Source organism: Aptenodytes forsteri, unplaced genomic scaffold (genome assembly GCF_000699145.1).
Source record: "Aptenodytes forsteri isolate BGI_AS27 unplaced genomic scaffold, ASM69914v1 Scaffold54, whole genome shotgun sequence".
Classification (NCBI taxonomy): domain Eukaryota; kingdom Metazoa; phylum Chordata; class Aves; order Sphenisciformes; family Spheniscidae; genus Aptenodytes; species Aptenodytes forsteri.
The window spans coordinates 6073034-6097575 of record NW_008796044.1 but is presented as its reverse complement, the minus strand read 5'-3'; the positions used below and the strand labels follow the sequence as shown (position 1 = coordinate 6097575).

Genomic DNA, 24542 nt, shown 5'->3' with positions numbered 1-24542 from the left:
GTGCCATTCAGTTTTTAAGATTTCCTCATTAATTTGATAGCATTTCTTCTACTTGATGGCACTAAAACCTGATGACAATAGGACAACTGAAATCTTCATGAAATGCGTCTAATAGCAAGGCACTATTTATTGGAATTATGAAATCTAGAAGGAAATGTGCTGTCACAATCTTAATTCCTAAAAACACCTAAAGGTAGACAGAGGAAATGTTAACGCTCTATCTTGTTCCAAATTTGCTTAACACTTTATATTTTTCCTACTCTTTTAAAGTTCCCTTAAGTCCTTCTGTCAACCATAGCTCTGTTGTTTTATAATACATTATTTTATTTTTCCCTCTGAGAAGTTGCAGCAGCCACAAGGAATGAAATTAATAAAGTATACTGGCATTGTCTCCTTTTGAGGTACCCAAAGAAACCAGTAAGTTGGCCAATGCCACCTTCTAGGTTCTAAAATGAGATGGTGTCCTCTAGTTGGGCTGAAGGCTGTCTCTCCAGAGGGCTAGACAGGCAGGATGAAAACCAGTTTTTGTTTTCACAGGAGGTGTGAAAGAACAGGTAAGTCTGTTCTTTTTCCAATTGCATTAGATACTTTAGATATGGACATGTCCGTGCACATCAGGAAACCCTTTTTTACTGTGAAGGTGACAGAGCACTGGCACAGGTTGCCCAGAGAAGTTGTGGAGCCACCATCCTGGGAGACATTAAAAAGCCGTCTGGACATGGCCCTGGCTGACTGACTGTAGGTGCGCAGGGGGGTGGACCAGATGACCTCCGGAAGTCTCTTCCCACCTCAACCATTCTGTGATTCTGTGATGTCTGTCTCCCTCCAGATTTTTCATAAATGTTTATGAAATGAATAAATCAGTCACTATATTTATCCTGGGAGATTCTGAAGTAAAGACTACATTGTTCTTTCTTTTCCATTCCACATAAAACCTAAGACATACACAGGCATTGCACATTTTTATGGTATCAATATAAACACTATAGACTTGGCAGCAAATCTCATCTATAAGTTTTTGGAATTGCTTAAATTTGTGTTCAAACAGATCTGTTCAGCTCAGTCTCTAATTTTCCAAGTGTAACTGTTAACAGGTAGGTCTCTATCTCTTTGTATTTATGTTTAGTAAGAGTAGCAAGAGATATGATTGCTGACAGTAAGCTAGGAATTTGCTTTTCCATTGTCCAAGACGTGGTCGAGCTCCTTCCCACTGAATAGACTTTGCCACTGAATTTTTGGAAGCTGTAACTGGACATAGGATTCATCATTTCTGATGAACTGCATAAATTGTATGTGAGGAGGTTCCACAAACTGCCATGGATCATGAAGACTATGGACAAAAATATTGGAAGGGGCAAAACCAGAGGGTAAGCCCTAGGAGTTATGCTTTGCATCACACCTATGTTACTTTTACTCCGGAAAAGACAAGCAATGCTATTTAGTTATTCTTCTAGGATCTGCAGGCTCCAGTTTAATTAACTTTATCAAATACCATGAAAAACCCATCATCCTCATCTCTATCTCAGAGACGCACTGAGATGAACATGTTAATTGATAAGAGCTTCTCGGATTTCAGCAAAACATCAAAACTTGTCAAGCAGAGAACACTCTCACAAACAGTCGGGCTGAAATACATTCTGTGGCTGCAGAGCTTCCGAAATGCAGAACTGCTCAGAATACTGAGACAAAGTTCAAACATGCTGATTTGCAGGCACAATCAATTACCACTCTACAAATGCACTTAAAATACCATATGCAACCTGCTTATCACCGATTCATGTAAGGCTGATTGAGAGTAAGTAAATTTTGTGATCACTGCATAGATAACTTTCCTTTAAAAACTGTTCACATATAAATTTGACATTTGTAAATTATTATCTTTTGTTTGGCACAGTTACTTTCCAATTGAACTCTTTACATTTTGTAGGATACTGTTACGTTAACGGCCCTCTTGCTTTAAAATGCTTTTCTTGGCAAGAGTTCTGACATGCAGGTGCTCGTAGCAGATGCTGTGCTAACCCTTACCCAAAGCCCACTGTGTCTTATCAGTGGTGCAAAGTTCTTCAATTTTACTATTACCTGAGGCTACCAGTTTTCATGAATAGTTTCATGCGGCTGGCACATTAGCCCTTGGAAACTTGATATTTATTAAGAAAAAAGCCAACAACAACAAATTCTACAATGCCAACAACTGGGCTTTGGACTTTATGTTGTTTATTATATAAAGTGGGTTTTTTTTTTCTCTTGCATTTTGTTGGTCTGAAGAAGCCAAGTCTCACAGTTTCGTAGTGAGGACTGTGTTTGACAATCATTGACTGCCACTGAATACTTCAATACTTTTATTTAAAGAGCCATTTATCCAGAAGGGCTCTGCAAGCCTTCAATTAATCAAGTCAAATAGCAATCTTCATGTCTTCAATCACACATTGCTCAAAGATGGATTTTTCTTAAGAAACTTTGACTACTGAGATACACTCAGGCCCACAATACTATCTGTATAACTGGAGTACTCAAGATGCTCCAGATTTGTAGCGCAGTACAAATGCATCAGACAAGGTGATATAAGCTCCAAAGGGCAGGAGCCAGAGAGACACAGAAAATTTTACTATCCCCATTTTATTAATAGGGAGTTGGCTTGGCTCATAAAGAAAGATACCACTGTGCATCATTTGAAGGATATCAACATACAGGACAGCCTCTGGGCAATACCTAAGTGTCTCCATTTTTACTACATCTTCATATTTGTCATATTGGTTAAACGATTTATCCAGACAGAGTGACACCTATTAGCAGCTAAGGCTGGTTATTTCCATGACAGCAGCTTAATGTTTGATACTAGTTCCTCAGATACTGCTTTTACAGTGGAAAAGAAAATAACACGGCAGTTTATTTATAGAAGAAAGCGAAGAGGCCTGGCAGTAAAAAATGTAATTGGGGAAATATACTGGCAAGAAATTCCTTTATCACAATTCAAAAGTCATGACCCATAAGAGGTTCTCAAAAGTCATGACCCATGGGTTCTCAAGAACCCACAGAGAGGTTCTCAACATCCCATGAGGACTGGGCTGGAAAATGCTAGGATAAAAACTGACAAACCCCCCATATTCCAAGAGCGGGAGGAGTACTGACTGATATATACTACATGACAAAGGAACTGAATGAGGCAAGTAGGATCTTACAATGCACTTAAACTACTTTGCCAAGAAGAACAGTTGCAGAAAATAAAGTTCTGAGAATTCTGTATTTATTAGAATTTAAAAAAAAAACAAGATTTGGAAGGGTTTTCCAGGCATTTAATTTTAATTGGAATTCTAATTTTGAAAGTGTTCAACCTTCTCCTAGAGTCCATAAAAGCCTTTTCTGAAATATCTATTAAAAAACTTTCAAGAAGAAAACAATAGTCTGACTTTAATTAGGTTGTGTTAGATTTTGGGAAGTTTCAGATCTAAAATTCAGCTGAGTCTAAGATTTTCCTACAATTGCAAGGAAGATGTACTTCCAAGTCAGTACTTGAGGCGAGGCAGAGGCCACCTAGCTACTGAAGGGGGACAAGGCTCTTCAGCATCTTGCAGGATTCAACATCTTGCAGGGTTTAAGACCTTATTCTGAGAAGCCCTTTTGGCTTAATTTATATTATCTTTGTGAGAAGTGCTGCTTTTTTTTTTGCCTTGAAAAATGCAACATTTATCTTTTGACACCCTAACAAACTCCCAGAACTGCTCTGGAGAGTGCCGCTTGGCCATTTTGCATGCACAGCACAGGGGTGGCTGAACTTTAACAGAGATGGTATGTTGCAGTGCTAGTAGCAGAAGTAGTTTGTGGCTTTCTGAGCTATGTTCAAACTCAGACTTCAAACCCATACCCTCTTCCCGACTGTCATCTCCTAGGAGGACCTGTACCTCCTGTTTCTGCAAAGCCAGGCCCCAGACTCACGTTCCTAGCTCCTCTTGCACAATCCCAGCCCAGAATCCCCACCTCACTTTCCCTGGCATTTTAGTGTACCAGAACAGTACAAAAAGCTCATTCCCCTTTGTGCAAAGTACCTCTTGCTGTTATGAACCACAGCATCAATCCTTGGACCCCAAATTCATGTCTCCTCCTCCTATCAAGCAACCATCACAAAACCTCACCTGTGTGCCCCCACTCTTCTGCTGCACTCTTTGATACAAGGACCCAGATTCCTAAACCCACACCTAGCTCCCCCCTGACTGCAGCCTGCACACTCTAAGCACGGACCCTGCTTTGTCTCCCCCTTCCCTCTCTTAGCTCCGCCAGCGCTTGGATTTCTCCTGTCCACCTGTTGGCTTCCCATCACAAAATGCAACAGAAAGGAGAACTCTTCAAAATGCGTTAGCTCAGTCTGCTCTACTCACAATGGTACTGCTGAATGCCACTTGAGACTGGTTGCTGTCACAACGACCGAGTGACCTGTTCCTTGTATGCCCCTGAAAATGAGCTCGAGCGCTCTGGCACCTCCTCAAAGGTCTCATGGTCCTCTGCTTATAAGTGGCTGGTCTCTCAATATTCATGGGAGGAAGAGTGAAGTGTTGCAGTTTTGCAAAGTCCTCATCGTCTAAATCCAACTCCTTGTGGGTTTCCAGGCGCCTAGCTGTAAAAAGAGAAAATGAAACCTTACCTCTTATTCTGTTTTTTGCATTGCTCAGGAGGAATTCCTTGGTTGGTTAAAAAAACTGAAACAAACTAAACTAAAGCCAAAACATCTTAAAAGCCAGCACCAGAAAAACTTCACTATCCGCTTCAGTTTCTGGCAACTCCCACTCTCCAATGTTTATTATTGCAAGAAAACAAAAATGCGTTTTCAAAGCGATCAGTCACTTTTATGGACTTCTGCTAATGCTTGGTCTCTTTAGCTGCACTTCATAGTTGACTGGAACAGGAGAGTGAAATATGGTAATTCACACATTTGCTAATGTTTTCAGTTACAGAGCACAAACACCTTTTTGGCAGCTGCTTGCCAGCTTACTACAATCCTTTGCACTATGTAGAGAGAGAAAGTAGTGACCAAGAATGGGCCTGAGTCAAACCCCCAGATTCAGAGCACTGAATGCCATGAGACTTCAGATACGGACTGCAGCTAGGGTTGACTCAAGAAAATGTGTAGCTGCACCTTTCATATCACACAGAAGACTATGGTAATTACTTTTGGACCCACTGAGTTTAATTACTAACTAATCTCTGTTTGTGAGCTTATAAAAAGTTGGCTGGCATTCATTTAGAAATGAAAGGGAAAACGTTCTCTTTGCACTCTTGAGTGGGTATTGCATGCAGGGCAAAGCCTGAGATGCCTGCAGAGGGAACCAGAAAACCTTCCCCATCTGACTTCCGAATCATTTAAAACACCTTCACTTCCGTGAATCTCCGTAACAGGAGTCCCTCACAAAATGGAGACAAATCCACAAAGCTTTACACTCAGTCAGAGGGCTCAGTAGGTTTAAATATTAATATTTAAATTAATAACGATTTAGTTTCTCAGAGAGAAAAGCAAGTATAAAAAAGTGTCTCTCACCATTTTCCTGATGTGAAAACTCAATTCCATCAACAGTACAGCGTCGGAATACCATTTTGTTTTCTGTTAGGGTCCCTGTTTTGTCTGAGAAGATATACTGGATTTGTCCAAGATCTTCAGTAATATTTAGGGCGCGGCACTGTATGGGCAAATCTGCTTCTTCATCATACAGGTCAATGTCATTGTGAATTAAGAAGACTTGGCCCAACTTGACTAACTCAATGGACACATAAAGAGAAATGGGGATTAAAACCTGAAAAAGAGATGAAGTTCTCAGTAAGGGGTGAGACAAGTCTTATTGCTTTCTGTCAGCAATGTCCTGGCACAGAGAAACAGTTCTTCCTAGAGACATAGTGTAGGATTGAACAATAATAGTTCAGGGGAAAAAAAAGTCCTGGACACAACAGCACTGGATAAACAGGGACAATAAGTGGCAAATTTAAGACAAGATTCCTGGGTCTTTCAGAGGATGCTCTTACAAAGCACATTTTCTGGACTGAGGAGCATGCTTGCTCTTACCCTCCTGAAACTCTGAAAGGATGCACTAGCACAGACTAACTCTTAATGTAAAAAAGTTTCACAAGCAATTACTTTGCACACAACACTTCCCACCCATTAGCTTCCCTGCCCTGAAATAATAATGAATTCTTAAGGTGCACAAATATTCTGTTTCAGTAATGAAGAATAATCCCCCTAAGGAATCTCTGAGCAGCTCTGAAAGTTATCTTCACATTTCATTCATATTAAAGAAATTCTGTGCACTTAAATCTCAGCAGTTACATCAAGAAATCTGAAAAGTAAATGTGATTTTTTCCTCCAGCCCATAAAATGTTCTCTCCCAATTAGTCTTAATCAGACTCAGATACACGACCATCCTACTTCTAATTCAGCTTCTTTCCTAAACCAGCTGAACCATACCTAGTTATTATTCCCCACTGGCAAAAAAGACAATTTTTGTTTCACTGTTTTCCTGAGACTTTAAGTGGCATTCTTATTTTGGAATCCTGGACATAGGCAGGGGAAAAAAAAAAAAAAAGCTGACATTTGGATGCAAACAACCTCTTTATTGCATACACTAGAGATTCTGAAGTTATTTAAAGACATGTCCTTCCTATCTATATCCTTGTGGGGTTTCAACAGCAAGAAAGAAAAATCTGCAATTAGAAAATAAAAACCAAAAAAGAAGATACATTATTTCACACTTGGATGATTTGAAACACTCCTAGCAAAATTTTCAAATAGGATTAAGAAGGTACTGCACAGCTATTAGTTGATATTAATTGTTCATTAGTGATTATACGCAGCTTTGAATAGCTTCTTCCTTGGAGGTAACAGGGAGGTTTTTGTCTTTTACCTGCAACAGGATTATCATTGTCAAGAACATGTAGAAACCGGCAAGAACTGGAGACAGAAAATTGCCGTTCTCATCTGGGACGTCATAAGGCGGATGCTCTGAGAAGTTTCCAGTCCAAATGCCATGCCCTGTAGGAGTGATATACAATACTGAAATACACTGAGCAGGAAGGTGACTGACAAAGTTTCTGAAATTTGCAGATATGGACTGCTATGATAACTAAAAAGACAGAACATTTCCAAAGCAACAGTCCCCAAGCAATACTGTAGATCTATCGGAGAATGCAAAGTATATGCAGAGCTCTGTAGCACATGCATATAATTGATATGCTCGTAAGAAATGAGTGGTCATGGATATTTTTATTCACCTCTCCTTCAGTGGGTGTCGCCCAGGGCTCTTAGCTCTGCTCACAGCTCTCCTCACTCTACATCTTGCTGCTGGGGGACTCCATCTCTACCACCTATCTTCAAAAATCCTCAGTGCTGAAGACTCCTGTTCCTCTTTCTAACAGAAACAAACCTTATAACATTTATATAGACAAACTGAAATCTTTCTTATCCTTCTTGACCATTCTTGATTTCCATCTGTCTTAGAGTTGACAAACCCCCTATAATTCAGTCCAGGAAGCTCATTTTTATGTTCCCTTCAATTAAGTCATACCCCAAAACTGCTTCTTCCTGAGTCTTAAATATCAGTAGGTATCATTGCACTACTACAACAAAACCTCCGGTTCAGGACTTACCAACATCCCATCACGATTACTTTATCACCTTTCATACTGCCCTTACTGAAATAAACTTTGCTCAAGGATGTTTCTAAATTTACAGCATCAGAAACTTCACACAGAGCTAGGACAAACAACTCAGTTTCCCTCATTGCATCATTGCTCCAGATGCCTTTTACCTGCCAAAAACCTCTATTAGCCCACTTCTCATATCCAGCTCTGATAAAACTTCTATTAGCACCAACTAAGCAAGCAGTTGTTTTGCAGCATCTGTCTATTAAAATGCTGCTGAAGGAATTCAGATTATTTCAGCAATACTTTCTGGCTGTTAGAGACCACAATCACATCTGAGCAAGGACAACTATGCTCTACAAGCCACTTCTCACCCCAATTTTTCACTGTGTACAAGGAAAATACTGATAACTGATCCACCAGTGATACTACTTCCTAGAATCCTACATTCAGACAAGGTTGCAAAGCAACAACTCATGGTAGAGCTACAGAACATTTTGAATGGATGAAAGCTAATGGACTTGTTACTGTTTTACATGTTTCACTTAGCTTATGAACATTTTATTTATTTAATTTTTAACCTGAGCACATAAATTGTTTTTCAAATGCTGATTTTTTTCATCTGAGACCAGTTTAAACCTTAAATTAAAGGACTTTATTACTCAAGGGCCCCTACACACCAGACAAAGACAAGTCTCTAAATCTACATGACAGCAGCCAGGGAACAATGAAAATAAAGTCTCTCTCTCCCTCACGCAGAGCTCAGCTGTCAAACTGAAATCCCATTTCTGTGCCAAAAAAGCCCACTGCAACATGAAGCAGCAAAATTAAAAAAGCGATTAAGTCAGTTCAATTGTTCATCTTTTTGGATGGCCCTTAATTCTAATGGTATTACACTGATGACTGGCTGGTGTGTCAGATCACACGCCTCCAGGGCAGGTTCAGGAAAACTTGACAGGGCCACATGATTTGACTTTGTCGCTACAGAACTAATTCAGAGCAGTAGCACTAAGCAAGTTATCACCGAAATGGAATCGACTGAAAAGAAAAGGGGCTTTGAACACAAAGCACTCACGGGAGCCTCTGTTATCTCTTTAAAGCAGTGACCCATTCAAAAGTCAGCAGGCTTAAAATTTGGCCCTTTCCTCGTGGTTAGGAGATCGTATTAATCCTGACCTGCCTGGGACAGATAGCAATCAGAGCTGAGTGAAGGTGATGTTTTTGAGATTAGCAATCTAGTAACCTCTAGTTAGCTAACCCCAGTTACCACATTCAAGTGTACTCACGTGAAGGGAGGCACTGCAAGGCCCCCAGAAAAATGCAGGCTATTCCTGCCTAAACAATTAATCCACCTCACAGCCTGCTGCAAAGGGGCTTTTGAGAAGGAAGGTAGCTGTGGAGACTGCAAACTGGATGAATTAGTCATGTGCAGCTCATGGGTTATAAATTGGGTAGCTCTGGCTGACATCACCCCTGAATAGAGGAAGATGTTGCTGAAATGGAGGTAAAACTACATAATTTTACTTTTGTTGTTATACACAAGGAACAAACATCCACTCAGGAAGCACATCTCAATTGGCGAGTACTGATTCCTACAATGCATTAACCCGACGGCTTTCACTTGCTTGCTTTACGCATATTTTACCACAGTGGAGATGGGTCTCATCTGAAATATTTATAGCTGTGGCTGAGTTTTCTTCCATCTGAATTGCTCAGATTTGCCATTTTAACTTGTCTATTGGAAAGGCCACAGAGCCTAAAGACCCCAAGAGCACTCAGCTCTAGATTTGATCTCACTCATGTCTATAAGATCAATTTTAACCACCATTTAGAAAAAAAGCAAAAATCTTCTGTTTCAACAGAAGATTTTTGTCGGTACTTCATACCTACAGCTCCAACAAGACACATCACGAACAGGAGTCCCACGCATAAGAAAATATCCGTATTCATCCGTCGCTCTATCTTGCTGCGCTTGTAACGAGGACCACTGTTATTTAGCATGGCCTTAGTTTCATGACCTTCAAAACGCAAATGGATATCATCATGTTTATGTAATATTTTGTAGGTTTGGGTTATTTTTGAAGTATTTCTCTCAAAAAATGAGAGCAGGATGCTCATGGCTAATGTTAATTTGACTCTAGTTTCATTCAGTAATTTTATTGCCCATCTTCTCATTTGACTGAATAGCAGAATATATCAGAGACTAAATCTAAAGGTTTACAAAAGACTTCTATTACATTACAGATTTCAGCTGTCATATACATTTTACTTTCCCGAAGACAGCAGATTCAGTAGGATCACAAGGTTTATATAAATATTCAAAAGCCAAATCTCCTTGACAATAAAAGGAAAAATAATAATAATATTATATTTTGGATTTTACAAACAGCTTGATTAGGTGCTATACAGATTCCTAAAACTTACATTTGAATATTTTTCAGCAGCTATTTAAAAGCCACTAGACATATTTCATGTATTCACTTAAATAAAATCCAACATGTCAGATCCAGCAGTGAAAGACACTAATGTTATTTAGTTTTTTGCTATGTGGTTGTAAAGTGCTAACAAAACAGATAAGAAATAAACCCCCTCCCAATCCTTAAAACTTACTGAATTAGAATTGGGTTGGTATATTTGCAATGGAAAAAGAGGAGTGCTGTAAGAAGCCAAGCAGCAGAAATTGCTTTTTCTATTCTATTAATATTATCTAAACTGTGGCTCCACAATTGGGATATCTGGATACCATCTGTTGCTATATTAAATGGTATCTTTTATAATTACTTCTACAGTCCTTTTCCCTGAAAATACAGACCCTGCAGACTTGTATTTAGTTTTCATTTGTATGTGCATGATGTGTATGAGAGGGACTGTTTTCCAAGCTACCTTTTGGCTTTCTCTAGGGAAGTGGTTTGAACCAAAATCTGGAAGTTAGGTGCAATTCAATCACGCCTGCTGGATTCGTTCCAGGTTTCCATCAAAGGTTATTAATTGAGGCAGAGAGCAAGAGAGAAAATTACTCTCCAGCCTTATGTTCAGGACATTCACCCAAGAGCTGGGACTCTTGGCTTCCTGTTGCAGTGAATATGTAATTATTTACACAACCTGGAGCTATGTCGGTGGGACCAGCTTATACTACCAATGCTCTTTCCTTTCCAACTCACGTCTACGTACATACCCGCTTGTTACACACAGTCAGGTATTCAGGGTACAACCTGTGAAGCAGGAGATGTATGTTCATTCCCATACAGGCAGAACCGAGAACAAAACCCAAGTCTTCCCTTCCATGAACAAATGCTCTAACCACCGAGCTACACAGAAGAGGAGGGCACTGCTGCCTGCACTTCTGTTCCTCCAGCAGCTGTGTGAATCTTGTTCCTCACTTTTCTTTTATGTCAGGCGTAATGGAATGTTTTGTGTTGAAAACAAAACAAGTCAAAACCCTCTAATCCCTCCCACAAAATCCTCAAGGAAATGTTGACAGATTTATTTCAGGAAGAACATGTGAAGAGATTTCTTTCCAAATATCAGCTCTATCATTCCCTTCCACTTCAGCTGACCAACAGGAAAAGGATACATCTGTAATATAGATATCGCCTTAGAAATAAAAGGAATAAACTACTTTGTGCTCCTCTACTCCTCACAGTTTCACATGCTGTGCAACACAGCACCTCACCTACCACCCCACTAGTACCTTGTCTCTCTATTTGTGGATGCTGATGGGCTTATCTAAAACTTCATTCTGGTACTTTAGTATTTGAAAAGCATATAATTCTTGCTGCTGTCCCTATCAAAATGAGAAAACTACGTTGGCTGTCGCTCTGTAATGAGGTTTTTGTGTATTAGTGCTGTTGCTTTGTGTAGAACCATTTGGGTAGCCATGAAAAGTATAACCATATTTGGGTCAGATGAGAACTGCACAGGCTAAACAATCACATTAAGTGTTGGCTGTACTCTTCACAAAGGCTTCCATTAGAAAGTAAGTCTGAGGAGTAATAGAGTTATAAAAATGGAGAATGTGACATTCTTATTATATGACTGATCTTGCTTGTTCAGAAAAGGTCACAGACCATGATTAAAAGCCAGAGTATAATCAATGTCAAAGAACCCTAGAAATTAAGCTGGTACTGGCTCAAGTGAGTCTAATTTTAGAAGAAAAAGAATAAACTTTTATACTGACATTAACAATAAGATTGTTGGAAGTCAGTTGGAAATTGAATTGAAGACTTACTCAGATCAAAGACACCATATCTTGAAAATGACTTTAAAACTCCAACTTTGCTACTAGCAGCTTAAACAACATTAACAGAGATCCACATTAGGATCTGCGCTGGTGGTCAAAGGAACATACTGGGAAATCTTGACTAAGGAGAAGAAAAATAGGAATCCTAACAGGAGAAGGGAAGACAAGATCCTGCAATTTTATACGGAATGATCCCTACAGAGATTTTTATACAGTAGTTACTTCCAAAAAAATGAGTGATGTGTTTAGCTCTGGCTCTCCTCCTCTGTCTGGTAGCCACCATCCTTACACGTGGTGTTCAGAGAGACAGGCAATGAAAGACCCACAAAGTGAAGGCTACTTTGGAAACATATGGGAGCTATAGTCATTTAGAGTCCACTTCTGCAGCAGTGAAATAAAACGGTCATTTGTCAGGTAAAATAATCTGGATTTTGGAGATTATTCTAAGCTAAATGACTCTTGCAAAGATGGTGACTTCTATTTTCTCTTAGGTGGCTCAGCCTTGAACCCCTTGCTGCTGATTAGACATAAAACAGGTGACATGACTCTACTGGAAAGATAAAAATAACCAATAATGGGATTAATTGTTGTGTTTAAATTGACTTTTATTTAATCTACAAATAAAGAGGGTAGCTGATACACTTTATCTGAAGCAGAAGAGGGCAGAGATGCCAAAGACAATGATAAATCATGCTCACTGAGTAAAAGCAGTGGTAACACTCCAAAGGTAAAAGATGCTGAAAAAAAGATGAGTTGACCCACTGCTGAACCCGGCACCGCTGCATTTGATCTGGGCACTGACACTGTCTTGCTTGGTTCATGTCTCTACCGCATGAAATTCACGGTTGCATGGACACGCTATGTCTATGTCAGCACAAACCTGTGCTGCTGCTACCTCTTCTGTCACCTCCAGCTGCTGTTCTCACTGCCTCCTGTGTGCTGGCACTGGCACAGCTTGGCTTTGTGATATTTTTTTTTTTTTGCTGGGTAGATCTTCAGCTGCATCAGTTTCTACCCTGAGAAGCCAGTGAGACCCCCCCTTAGGGCAGCCGTGTAGATTTTGTGCCAGATGGAATTAGTATTATAATCAGAGCTGCAGAGCTGAGAGTTAAACTCACCTTAGCAATTTTTTACTTGTCTGGATATTTTTACAAGATGTTGCAAAGATAGCAAGATATTTGGCATACACAAGGATACTGTCACTTGCCAGAGACCCAGCGCAGGACTTGCTGGCTTTGGAGATGGATAATTTTTACTTCAAAAAATTATGTAATTTTCCCATGCACTACCAGTTCTTAAAACAAAATGTCAAATTGTGGTGCAATATTAGACTACATATATTTACTTAAAGATATTTACAGGGAAATTCTATGTTTACCTAGATAGAAAGTACATCTTACCTGCATATATAACAATTCCTATTGCAGCCTCAGTATTTCTGATTGTACATCCACGAAGCAAGAGGCTTTCAATGTTAAAACCAATCCGTTCATGATTTGGTTGCTCCCTAGAAGAAAGAAAATAAAATAAAGCAATGTCTTTTTCTGTTCCAATATAGTATTAAACAAAATTTTTGTGTGCATGTCTGTTTCAAGTTGAAATCAAGGAACCACGAAGGCCCTATTCTGCTTGTATTTCACTCAGCTTCAATAAAGACTCCCGTAAGAAGTTACAAAGAAGTCCAAATATCTTTTAAAGACCGTTTGCATGGTGTGTGTATCATGATGTCAATATGAAGCAAGTTAGGCTTTTACTCGGTACCTTATCTGGCAGATTCAGTATCTCATAAATGAAGCCAAGATACATTATGCGACTTCATTCAGATGAAATTCTTTGGGAAAGCTGAGCAGGGTTTGCCTGCTGCTAGGCGTTCAGATGAATACATCTGCGCCCTGCAAGAGCCTCTGTTTCTCTGTCAGCCACCAAAGGGCTTCTCATCTTTGCGAACCTCAGCTTGCTTGAACAGTCTCTAGGCTGAGGCTCTCTTCCTCACTCTCACGCTGGATGGAAGACTTCATCCTGGCTGAAGATGTCCTGTCACATACCAGATCCTTCTGCTAGCAGAACACACTGATGAAAACTTAATGGAAATGATAAGGTCAGTGCTCCATCAGGCAGGCAATTTGTTACCTGCCTCTGAAAATGAAAGCATAAAACTACTTTTGCTCACAGCTTTTATTATATACTCTAGTAGGCTCCTCCTGAGATCTTTACCAAAGCTGAGATTTTTCACTTCAGTCACTCCATCTGGTTTTGTTATACAAATATCAGCATAAGAAAAGAATTTTTTCTAGAGTATGTATCTTTTGCTACTTTCTATTTGATATTTGGCATTGCATTTACCGGTAAACTGTAGCATCACTTAAATGGAGGGCAAGGTTAGGTGCTACCTCAGGGCTAAGTACAGTCCTATGTCTTTGTGCAGCTGCACATGATTACATGACACCAAACTAGACAAGTGAAAAGGTTCAGGTACCAACAACCTACAGCTGGTAGAATTGTAAAAAAATAATGTCAGAAACCTGTTTTTCTGGGAATCTAGATTCAGCCTTGGTGAACTCATTTAATAGAAGCCTTCTTGCATGCCCTTGAGCAGAATTTGCTGTGGTCAGGCACGTCAGATGGATATCACTAAGTTCTTTCTTATAATTTTTAGCAAAGAGAGTACTGTTACCATTTTATAGCAAGGCAATAGAGCCTCAATAATTTATGAAGGGTTCTTGGGGAAAAATGTAACCTACTCCAAGTAATTTGTGTTTACAAAATAGCTCAAAGACCAAAGACAGAAACTCCACTAACTGTTAATAAATAATTTTCACTGGCAAATTCTTTCATCTACCCCTGAAGCAGGGAGAGAAAGGCAGCTAATTCCATATTCCACCAAGCAGGTGAGATAATAGGCAATTCCAAAAGAGATTTCTGTTACAGAATTTCGATAGAGATTTGAAGATTTTGAAGCTAGTTGTCAGTTGTCAGTCCTAAGGGCATGTATTTGAGTGCGTTTTCTTGTGACACATCACCTACATTTCTATAATCTCAGTGCTCTTTTGCCATATTACAGCAGGCTAATTGGAAAGATTGCTTCAATTTAGATTATACCCAGTGGTGCTCAAAGCCAGCAACCACAGCCAGCGATCAGTACAAACTTGACCTCTTTTTCCCTTTTAAGATATCACAGTAGAAGGGAAATGGCATTGCTATTAGAGGCATCATTCTTACAGGGCATAAATTCTCAAGACCAGATTAAGCAAGGTCAGTGCTAATGGGCGAGAACCCTCTGGTTTACTTGTGTCAGAGGATCTGGCCATTTGCAGTTACCCCGGGTGCAACACTCACTTGTACAAACTTGACCTCTTTTTCCCTTTTAAGATATCACAGTAGAAGGGAAATGGCATTGCTATTAGAGGCATCATTCTTACAGGGCATAAATTCTCAAGACCAGATTAAGCAAGGTCAGTGCTAATGGGCGAGAACCCTCTGGTTTACTTGTGTCAGAGGATCTGGCCATTTGCAGTTACCCCAGGTGCAACACTCACTGCATTCTTGCAGAGACATTAACTCCTAGTTTAGCTACTAGTAAACTTAACAAAGCTAGGGCATGGATAGGGATGCTGGCACATTCATACAGTTAAATTATCTGCGTAATGTGGGGCATGCATTTGGTCTGGGGCAGCAGGTATTTCGGATAATTCTCTGGTGTGGTGTGGGAATCAGCATGGACCAACGATCGCTCTGAAGAGGGCCTTGGGAAACAGCTGCCCTGTACTGGAAGGTAAGAGAATTTTAGGACATGAGCCATGCCATACAAATTATATACAAATTTAGGACATGAGCCATGCCATACAAATTAGCCTTATAGCCAGGGAATGGGCTTAAATCTGCTGAATTTGCTAGTACAGATTTCCCTGTTATGCCTGTGCCAGAATTATTTAATGAAGAAAGAACATAAGGAACAGAGGATGTGGCTTTTTCCTCACGTACATAGGTTTACACAAAAAAACCCACCACTTTTTTATAGTAGTCTAACACATTGGTTCAGTAGGATTTTTCTTGCTTGCTTGCTTGCTTTTTCTAGCTGTAAGAAGAAAATCACATTTGTTTGTTAGATCCTGGATACCTTTTCCCTGTGGCCCTCAGTATGAAGAAACTAAAGACATGCAGCTGAATATCTTTAAACATTAGGAAGGATTGAGATTTAAAATCTAGCCCAGCCTAACCCTCAGGTCAAATGTAAACAAGCTTATGTCTGAATTCTGAAGAGCTGCAGCCTTGTGAGAACAGTTTGTATGACACAACTGCAAATTCAGTGTCAAGCCTTGGTCCTGCCTTGCCGCAAAGCACAGATTCCAGTCTACATCTTATATTGACTTCTGAATCCAGGAACAGATAATAGTGACATCCATCAATTTCTGCAAAATGTGTTCCTTCCATCCAGTTCCTCCAAGAGAAATATTAAAGTTCAGATACAAAATGCATTTATGGATAACCAATACTTACATGTACCCTTTGAATTTATTGAGATCATTGTTAGGCATTTCACAGATGATGGTGTTTTGGAAAAATTCGGGTTCAAACAAAGTATTCTGCAAGAGGAAACACACTGAGAATGAGTGTCAAATCCAATGAGTACTTGAAATGCTAAACACTAAGAGCAGCTAAATATAGGCCACCAGGATAGTTGGGGGCTGGAGCACTTGCCCTACCAGGAGAGGCAGAGGGAGTTTAGATCATTCAGCCTGAAGCAAAGCTCCGGAGGGGCTGAGTAAAGATCTGAGATTTACCTCTCTTAGATTAACAACTGGTTAAATTAAATGAAGAAAATGCTGTGTATTGGACAAGACATCACAGATGCCAATTAGTGAAAACATCTGTCTTCATTTAAAGTGAATGTAACAAATAGTTAAAATTATTTGTGAAACAAAACCAGCCTTCAACCAAAAGCAAGCTCGAATTAAAATAATTTCAGGATTTATCAGGATCTTGAAATATGACAGAAGAGTTACATTACTGGCCAGGATGGTATAATCATAAAATAAGAGCCCACACATTTGAATAAATGTATCACATTCAAATAAGACTAAAAGCAAGACTAATAGCAAAAAACCCCACCAAAAAACCACAAAAAAACCCACCAAAAAAACACCAAAAAAACCAAACAACCCCAAAATGAACAAACAAACAAAACCAAAGGAGGGAAGGCAGTAGAGTAAGTCCAAACCACTGGGAGAGAAAAAACAAGACAGAGCTTTTCAGGCTAAGTGCTCACTAAGAGCTTGGAGCTGAACTAAGACACACAATTTTGCTTGATTTCTCCTGTGTTCAAGGAAACAGGCTTGGGTTTTGGACTGCATGAAGCAGTCCGGAAAGCAGACAGCATGAGAGGTACTTGACTGCCGTAAGTAGTGTCTTTTTCTTAACTGAAAAAATACACAAAACTTTGATTTTAGATTAAGAAAATGTAACAGAAATGGGATGTGAGAAATGTGAAAGAGAATCATTATTGCTGTGCCATAAAATCTTTAAAAGAACAGAAACTCACTTTAATCCAAACTCCTCCCATTAGGAAAGCTGGAAATCAAGTCTGCTGCTGGGCCTCCCTACCTTTTTCTACAGCAAGAGAGACTTCCAGAGATTAGACTCCTTCAGAAACTGTAAATCCTGAGAATCCTTCATTGGAATTCACAAAAACTTTGCCAGACTGCAAGAGGGATTCCTTACACTGCCAGTCCTCAAGTCTCATTTTTTTTTTCACTGTGCTTTAATTCCTCCATTATTTCTTCTCTCCTGTTCTTTTTTTTCCTAAGCAATATCTATATTATTTTTTTAAAAAAATATATATAATGTCTAAGTACATGCAAGTAGAGAATCTGATCTAAAAAAAAAAAGTTGGAAGAAATATAAAAGCTTGATGAATATAAGGGCATTTTTTATACCTTCCGACCCATGTGGCTGAATATTTTTAGAATCTCTTTTAAGAGATATAGTTCGCCTCTGCTGAATCTTGTTCAACTCAGTAAACTCAACAGGAAAATCAGTACATATTTGGTTGTGCTAGAAATATTTATACAACAGGAGAACAGGAAGATGCAAAAGGCACCTGGAGGGCTCATTACTAACGAAGCTTAGCTTCTAGCTAGAAAGAGGTAGAGAAGGAGGATTCTTCTCCCAAATTTTTTTTCTTTTGATGACAAGAATTTTACATTTGAAAATTCAAGTTAGAAAATGGTATAAAAGGAAAAAAAAACCCCAATCCTTCCTCTCAGTCTTTTACAGGTAGGTGAATTCAATATTCCTAAGCATATCCTAAAACAAAGAACTAACCCCAGTTCATACATATTTCCTCCCTCCTTAAAGAGTCACGCTTTATAGACACAATTAAATCTGAGTAAGTTTTATGCAGCACATAAATCACAGGACTAAACAAAGCTCAAAGAACAAGGAAGAAGTTGGCACACTAAAACCTGTACATATGATATTTAGTGCACTGGGTTTTTTTAGCCAACGTACTGTTTACACTAACATGTTAAAATGACAGGGTAATATAGTTGACTGTTTAAGCTCTGACCTTCCTGAGCACTGGCTATCACCACGGTCAGACCTGCATTCCACTCTGCCAATGTAACAAGACTTCGTAAGTATAAACATTTCTGAGCATGCAGTTTTTCTAAACAACAACTCAAAGTCTAAAGAAAATAACCACGAATAGTCAGTCTGAAGCATAATTCGACATGCAGGGATTTTCTGATTTAAAGAAAGACTTCCTTATATCATAAATGACTAAGGCGAAAGTTTGCATTTTGTATGATAGTAGAGCACTCTGTTTTCCTCTAAAAGCAAAAGTACAAAACCTAATTTGTAAACTATGACTACGTGACACAAATGCAGTATTTTTATTTTTTCTATTTAAGTAGCCAATTTATTGTTTTTTTGTTAAATCTCTAGATATTAAAAATTTTCAGTGTTTCTCAGGAAAAAAACCTCTCCCTAATCATCACTGGAAAGCACTGGAAAAGGTATGCTTTATACTATGGCATCCACAACCCGAGAAAGCCCTTAATTGTGCTTACAAAGTGATTTCCATTTGAACAAAGAGCAAGTAACACTGGAGTAGGGAACCTGACCACAACTGGCCATGGACATGGTGTACTTTTATTTAATAAATGTGGTTGCTCACTGGCAGTTGTGTCGCACCCACCAATAACCCCAAAAGTTGTTCCTAATGGCACTGCTACTAATGGCTAAATAAATGGACGTAGTTCCTAGAATTACCTGCCAGGTTTATGGATTTCCTGTCTGCTGGAGTCATTCCAATGGAACGAAATATTCCTTTTCACATGCTACAACTCCTTAAACTTGTTCTGTGTTATTTGAAAAACTGCCCTGCTATGTCTGAAAAGATATTTTAAAATGTAACAAGTACAACTCTCCCTAAGTCATATTTTCCTGTGTGCTTCAGGTTTATCAAACACGAGTCAAGAGAATATACCAGTAAAGTGTTTGTAAAAAAGAAATGATACAGCCTATGGAAAAAAAAATGGTGATTTTAAGCATTCAAACTGAATCTCTGCTAACAATCAAACTGCTGTCAAACATATCAGTTTTACTTAACTTTTTGCATTTTAATTTACCTTGAGTTCCTGTTCAATTGCTTATTATACTCCTAGAAAAGATTCCATTATTTCGTTACAACTTAGCGTGCCTTAGAACAATTCCTAGTTGAACTGCCGTAAGTGTACCTGCCCAGCAAACAAGCAATGATACGTCAGCTGCAATAGGGAAGCAAAATCCATAAGGAAGCCTGTGGCCAGTTTGGAAGGGGGACCATGAGCTGTCTTCCAATTTCCATGCAGAAATAATTCACTCGGTAGTAGTGGCTTTGCTTTGGAACGTGCTGTGTGCCGTGACCACCTGTGGGGCACGGACGGCTTATACAGAGGAAAGACTTGCTGCAGTCCTGAACGGCGGTACCGTGTGTTGTTGCTTAAGCATCTGCTGATGCAGTTTGCTGCAAAAAACTACTGTCTGAGATAATCTTCCTTTTTATACAGCCATCCTTGTGCCAGAATAACAAAAATCTTTTGGGATAAACTGCTGCTTTCTGTACAGGGTGTTAGCTCCAACAGCAAAACGCTTTCATAGCTGTATCAGCACAACCAGCCCGTCAGAACGGGTGCACTTCATGGCTGGAGCTGGCGTAGAAATGGGCCCAGACCAACCCTGCACTGCATGGGCTGCATTTTCAGCAGACTTACCTGGCTGGAGAACCCCATCACGACTTGTCGTTGTTTAAGGTTGGTCTCCCCGTCGAGGTTGGCTGTTTCCAAGTGACAGATCCCATTCTGATCAGAGGAGTACAGCAGTAGGATATCGGCTGGGATGGTCTCGTTACACTGCAGCTGCACAAAATCCCCCACTCGGACATCTTTCCAGCATTTCTCAACATAAGCACGTTCTTCCCTGTTACATTAAAAACATGTCATGGGTGACTCGTGGCATTAGGAAGGCAGGCCTCCTGGTTAGTGGGGCTTCAAAAAAATAAAACAGGGTGGTGGTGGCACATTGCTGTATTTTTTTTTAAAAGACACAGCACAACAGCTAAAAATTAATGATTTAGACACTTCCATAGTAACACTTCACCATATACCATGTTCAAATAAAATGTTTACATGGAATAAAAAGAGACTAAAAAAAAAGTTCTTTCATTCTAGCATTAGCCCTATAATCTCCACAGCAAAAGACAGAAAGTTGTTCTAACAGAGCTGTTTTAAAGTATCTTATTCAAAAAAATTAGACAGTTCACCAAAAAATATTCATTGTTTTTGACTATGTGACTATTTCTCAGATACTTTCCAACAACAACATATAGATCCTGAAAGAACAAACTGCTATCTCAGCTACACTTGTTTCAGGTCTCTCCGGTTTGTAATTCTCAAAAGGTAATTACAAATCTTGAGCTTGGCCCACAGAAACAACTTCAAGAGGTAGAACAGCACACAAATGACCCCTTAATATTAAGCAAAAAAATGCATCTAAATCCCAAGTTTAATGGAAAAGTTAAGATAAGAAACAAAGAGCTTCTAAATTTAAAACAACAACAACAAAAAAAAAGCCTTGGGGTTCAAGGAAAAGAAATTACTATTTCATCAACAAACGTGCTCAATGGTTTAGGAAATAACAAACTTTTTTTGATGTTACCTTTTCAGTAATTGATCCTTCAACTGCTCTTAATCATCTAAGCAAACTGAAAACTGCACAATAAGCTTTAAAATTTGTTAATGGGAAAACTACACGGGCAACAATGGCCCAGTTCCTCTAACTCTTTGAGAGGAAATTATTTTTTCAATATGAATAATTGAATCATCTTATGTCTTGCTCTGTAAGAGGGAAAATGCTCATGATACTTCACCAGGCAGACAGTAAAAGGCTTTTTGTAATGACTCAGACTCTCATATTTGCTTAAGTTTTTAATCATCCTCATCTATTGCCTGAAGAATACTGTCTTTCAATTAAGTGTTTGTATCATGAGAAGGGGAGCAGTGATATAGCAGATAAAGTGTTTTGCTACAGTTCAAAGCACACATCCAAGCATTGCTTCAGAGTCAGGCCAAAGGCTACTTCCTGCTAACCTACTTTCCTGGCCTTCTGTAAAGGAGAGCCAGCCACGATGCTGTCAGGCAAACCCTTGCACTTGGCTGATATCCTTATCTCTAAACCAACATGAAATAACAGCTTCCTGCGAAGGTTATGCATCCAGTTAAATTCTGTGCATTTCCCAGTGGTATCCACTTTTTATTAAAAAAAAGAACCCCCCAGACCCCTCACAACCTATCTATTTAAATCCCTTTAATGCTAGATGTGAGGCGCTTACTAAATAATGGTATTGTAGCAATAATTTTTCCTTCTTACATTAATTTTTCATTCCTGAATTTTTCATTCTTCTTTCTTCTTTTGTCTGACTCTGCTTACCTGCATGTCCTTTTTTCTTTTGCTCAACAACAGACGTAAAAGACCCCACCACTGAAGAACAGAGGTTTGTTGTAAGTTAATATGATGTTGCTGAGCATTTAAAAAAAAATTCCAGATCAATTTCTATTTGAAAAGTATTTAAGCAGGTGCATGTTGAGTATTTATTGCTCTACAACGTAGATACTAATGTTAATACAGCAAATCAACTAAGTAACTCTGAGTCCTTCCCATGTCAAACACTTTCCGGGCAGAACTTCTAAATTTGTTTGTTTAAAAAATAAAAATGAGAGTACAGAAGCAGTTTAGAGCAAGCAGATGGCTTGTCTTGCTATCCTAGACATTTGGATGCCATGTATAGTTTGTATATAATGTTTGCTATGACTTCTGCAGGGCAATCCTACCTCTCTGTACGTCAACTCTTATGCAATTCTGAAGTTTATAGAACACACTTCTGATTTTTCTGCTATAGAAGGGCCTTGCCCAGCTGGCTGTCTTCCACAACAGCCTAAAGAAACCAGGTTAGCAAAAATGATCCACAGAAATCACAGATTTGTAATATTTTTTTAATAATTCCCTATGAAACATATATTACACATAAAGCTTCAGGTTCTGCCCATTCGCTAATTACAGAGGAGATGGTGAGTCAGAATAGCCAAATGACCTCTTTCAGCCCAGAGGAAAAGTCCTACTTAGCACAGGGACCAGAGTTCAGGAACTGCTAGAATCCTAAACCTGCGTTCAGATGAACAAACTGTCCCTCTCTCCCAACCATGAATTTGGTAAAGAAACGCATTTTCTTTTCCTGAAAGAACTATTCAGCTGGAGCTCTAAGATTAACAATTTCCTACCATACAAAGGTTTTCTACAACTTTGTGGAGAATTACCAATGGATGAAAGGAAGAAAAGTACTTCACAAGGAACCTGGTGCACCCCACAGCAGCACTGGCCCAGTTTCCTAACAAGATTTTTCAAATGAAGCAGTTTCCTTTTAGCAATTCCTGTAACTGTGAACATCGCCCATTTTCTGTTCAGTGATTAAAGTTCATAGTACAAGTTCCAGTTGCTAAATAAACAGAGGAGCTTCATAAATCTAAGATGGTCTGATGAGAAACATATAAAAAGGGCAAACGCATTTATCCAATAAGATAAACAAGATGTAGTGATTTTCAATAGGTGGAAAACTGGAAATCTGATTCTTATAGCACCTGGCATCAGGGCTGTGACGTGTCAAAGACATGATCTAAGAGAAAAGTTTCTCAGTACCTTCTCTCCTTTACCAGTCAATTTATCAACAGCACACTTAAAAAGTGTTCCCTTGCTGTCCTGGGATAATGGGCAGCATGATAATGCCCATCAGAGGACAGTGTAGACAAAAATAGGTAGTTAGCCTTGAACAGTCAAAGTGAAGTCTGCCAGAATTTGTTAATGGACTCATCATATCTGACCAGAAAGCCTGAACTAAATAAACTTTATGAAGTAATTTCTGGGAAGAAAGGATCATAAAAAAATCCTGCTGTGGCTGGAGATTGTGGGGGAACATGAATAAATTATTGACTTTGTGTCAAGAATTTCATTTCACGTTCTTGGATTCAATAAAGATAAATTTCAAACAAAAACTGAGTCAAAATGGATGGTGAATGGGAGCAAATAAAAATTATTGTTCTGCTCCCTAGAGGAGATTAAATAAAAGCCATTTTTCATCTGCACTCCACAGCATGTCTATAAGTCCTAGATTGTCTTAGAGAAAGATCTTCAGAAATCCTTATTACCCAGAAGTATCTTATCAACCAATTAGTTCAGTGAGTCTTATTTCCTTGAATTACTGCAAGCTCCATCTCAGGATCCTCTGCAGTTTGAAGTAAAGACATTGTTTGCTCTACCTTTCATCCCCTAAATTGCCGCTAGGTTATAACACTTAGAAAAAAATAATGTCAGTGTCACGAATAGACAAAACCAAATGTTTGTACTTTATCATATGTAAATTCGCTAGAATGTTATGTTTGAAAATGGCCCCCCTCAAGCATCACCTACTTTATAAAAAAAGCTCATGTTTTGAGATTCTCAGTTCTACACAGACAGCAGGTAGAATCACACAGCTACTTATCCTTTACAGTCTATTTTTGCAAAGAGAAATCCCACACATTTTTATGCTGTGGGATTATACTAGCTTTTGTACAGAAAAACTTCAAAAAATGTTTTCAAAGACCACTTTATGGCCATGACCTCTTGGTTAGGAGATACTGTCATAAAACTTTGAAAAACTGAAAACAAAGGAGCAGATTTAGGACTCGAGGAAGGCACTAGACTGGAAAGGAGCTGATTCTGAAACCTGTCCACAGGTCAGAGTACAGTACAACTTGGCTGATAGTATTCCTGAGCTAGAAAGATTATCTGAGCACGAGAAGGTATTGTATTGTCTGTGCCAATTCATCACTGGCTTCTGCCACGTTACTATTACAGTAGCTGGGAAGGTTGTATTTATGACGTGGACATCAGCCCAGCAGCTTCCATGAATGATGTCGTTTAGCAGTGGTTGGCCCTGTAACAAGCCCTCATTAGCAAGCAGCTATAGCCTTTCCCCATAGCCCCAAACTCTCTCTTAACATTTGAATGTTGAACTGAACATTTGAATGCAATCCGGGAGGTTCCTGGAATGTGTCGATGATAACCTCCTTCTCCAAGTGGTAGAGGAGCCAACGAGGAGAGGTGCTATGCTGGA

At 39.1% G+C, this 24542-nt stretch overlaps 1 protein-coding gene across 1 annotated transcript in view; it reads right to left on the bottom strand.

Moving 5' to 3' along the window:
- The window catches only part of ATP10B (ATPase phospholipid transporting 10B (putative)), a 56811-nt gene that overhangs the window by 20855 nt on the left and 11414 nt on the right, over nt 1-24542 (bottom strand). The window contains exons 3-9 of the mRNA XM_009285718.1: nt 20110-20314; nt 16355-16440; nt 13258-13364; nt 9504-9635; nt 6882-7009; nt 5528-5780; nt 4374-4609 (exon numbers count right to left, since the gene is read on the bottom strand). Of these exons, the coding sequence (XP_009283993.1) occupies nt 4374-4609; nt 5528-5780; nt 6882-7009; nt 9504-9635; nt 13258-13364; nt 16355-16440; nt 20110-20314 (1147 nt within the window). The remainder of the gene's footprint in view (nt 1-4373; nt 4610-5527; nt 5781-6881; nt 7010-9503; nt 9636-13257; nt 13365-16354; nt 16441-20109; nt 20315-24542) is intronic.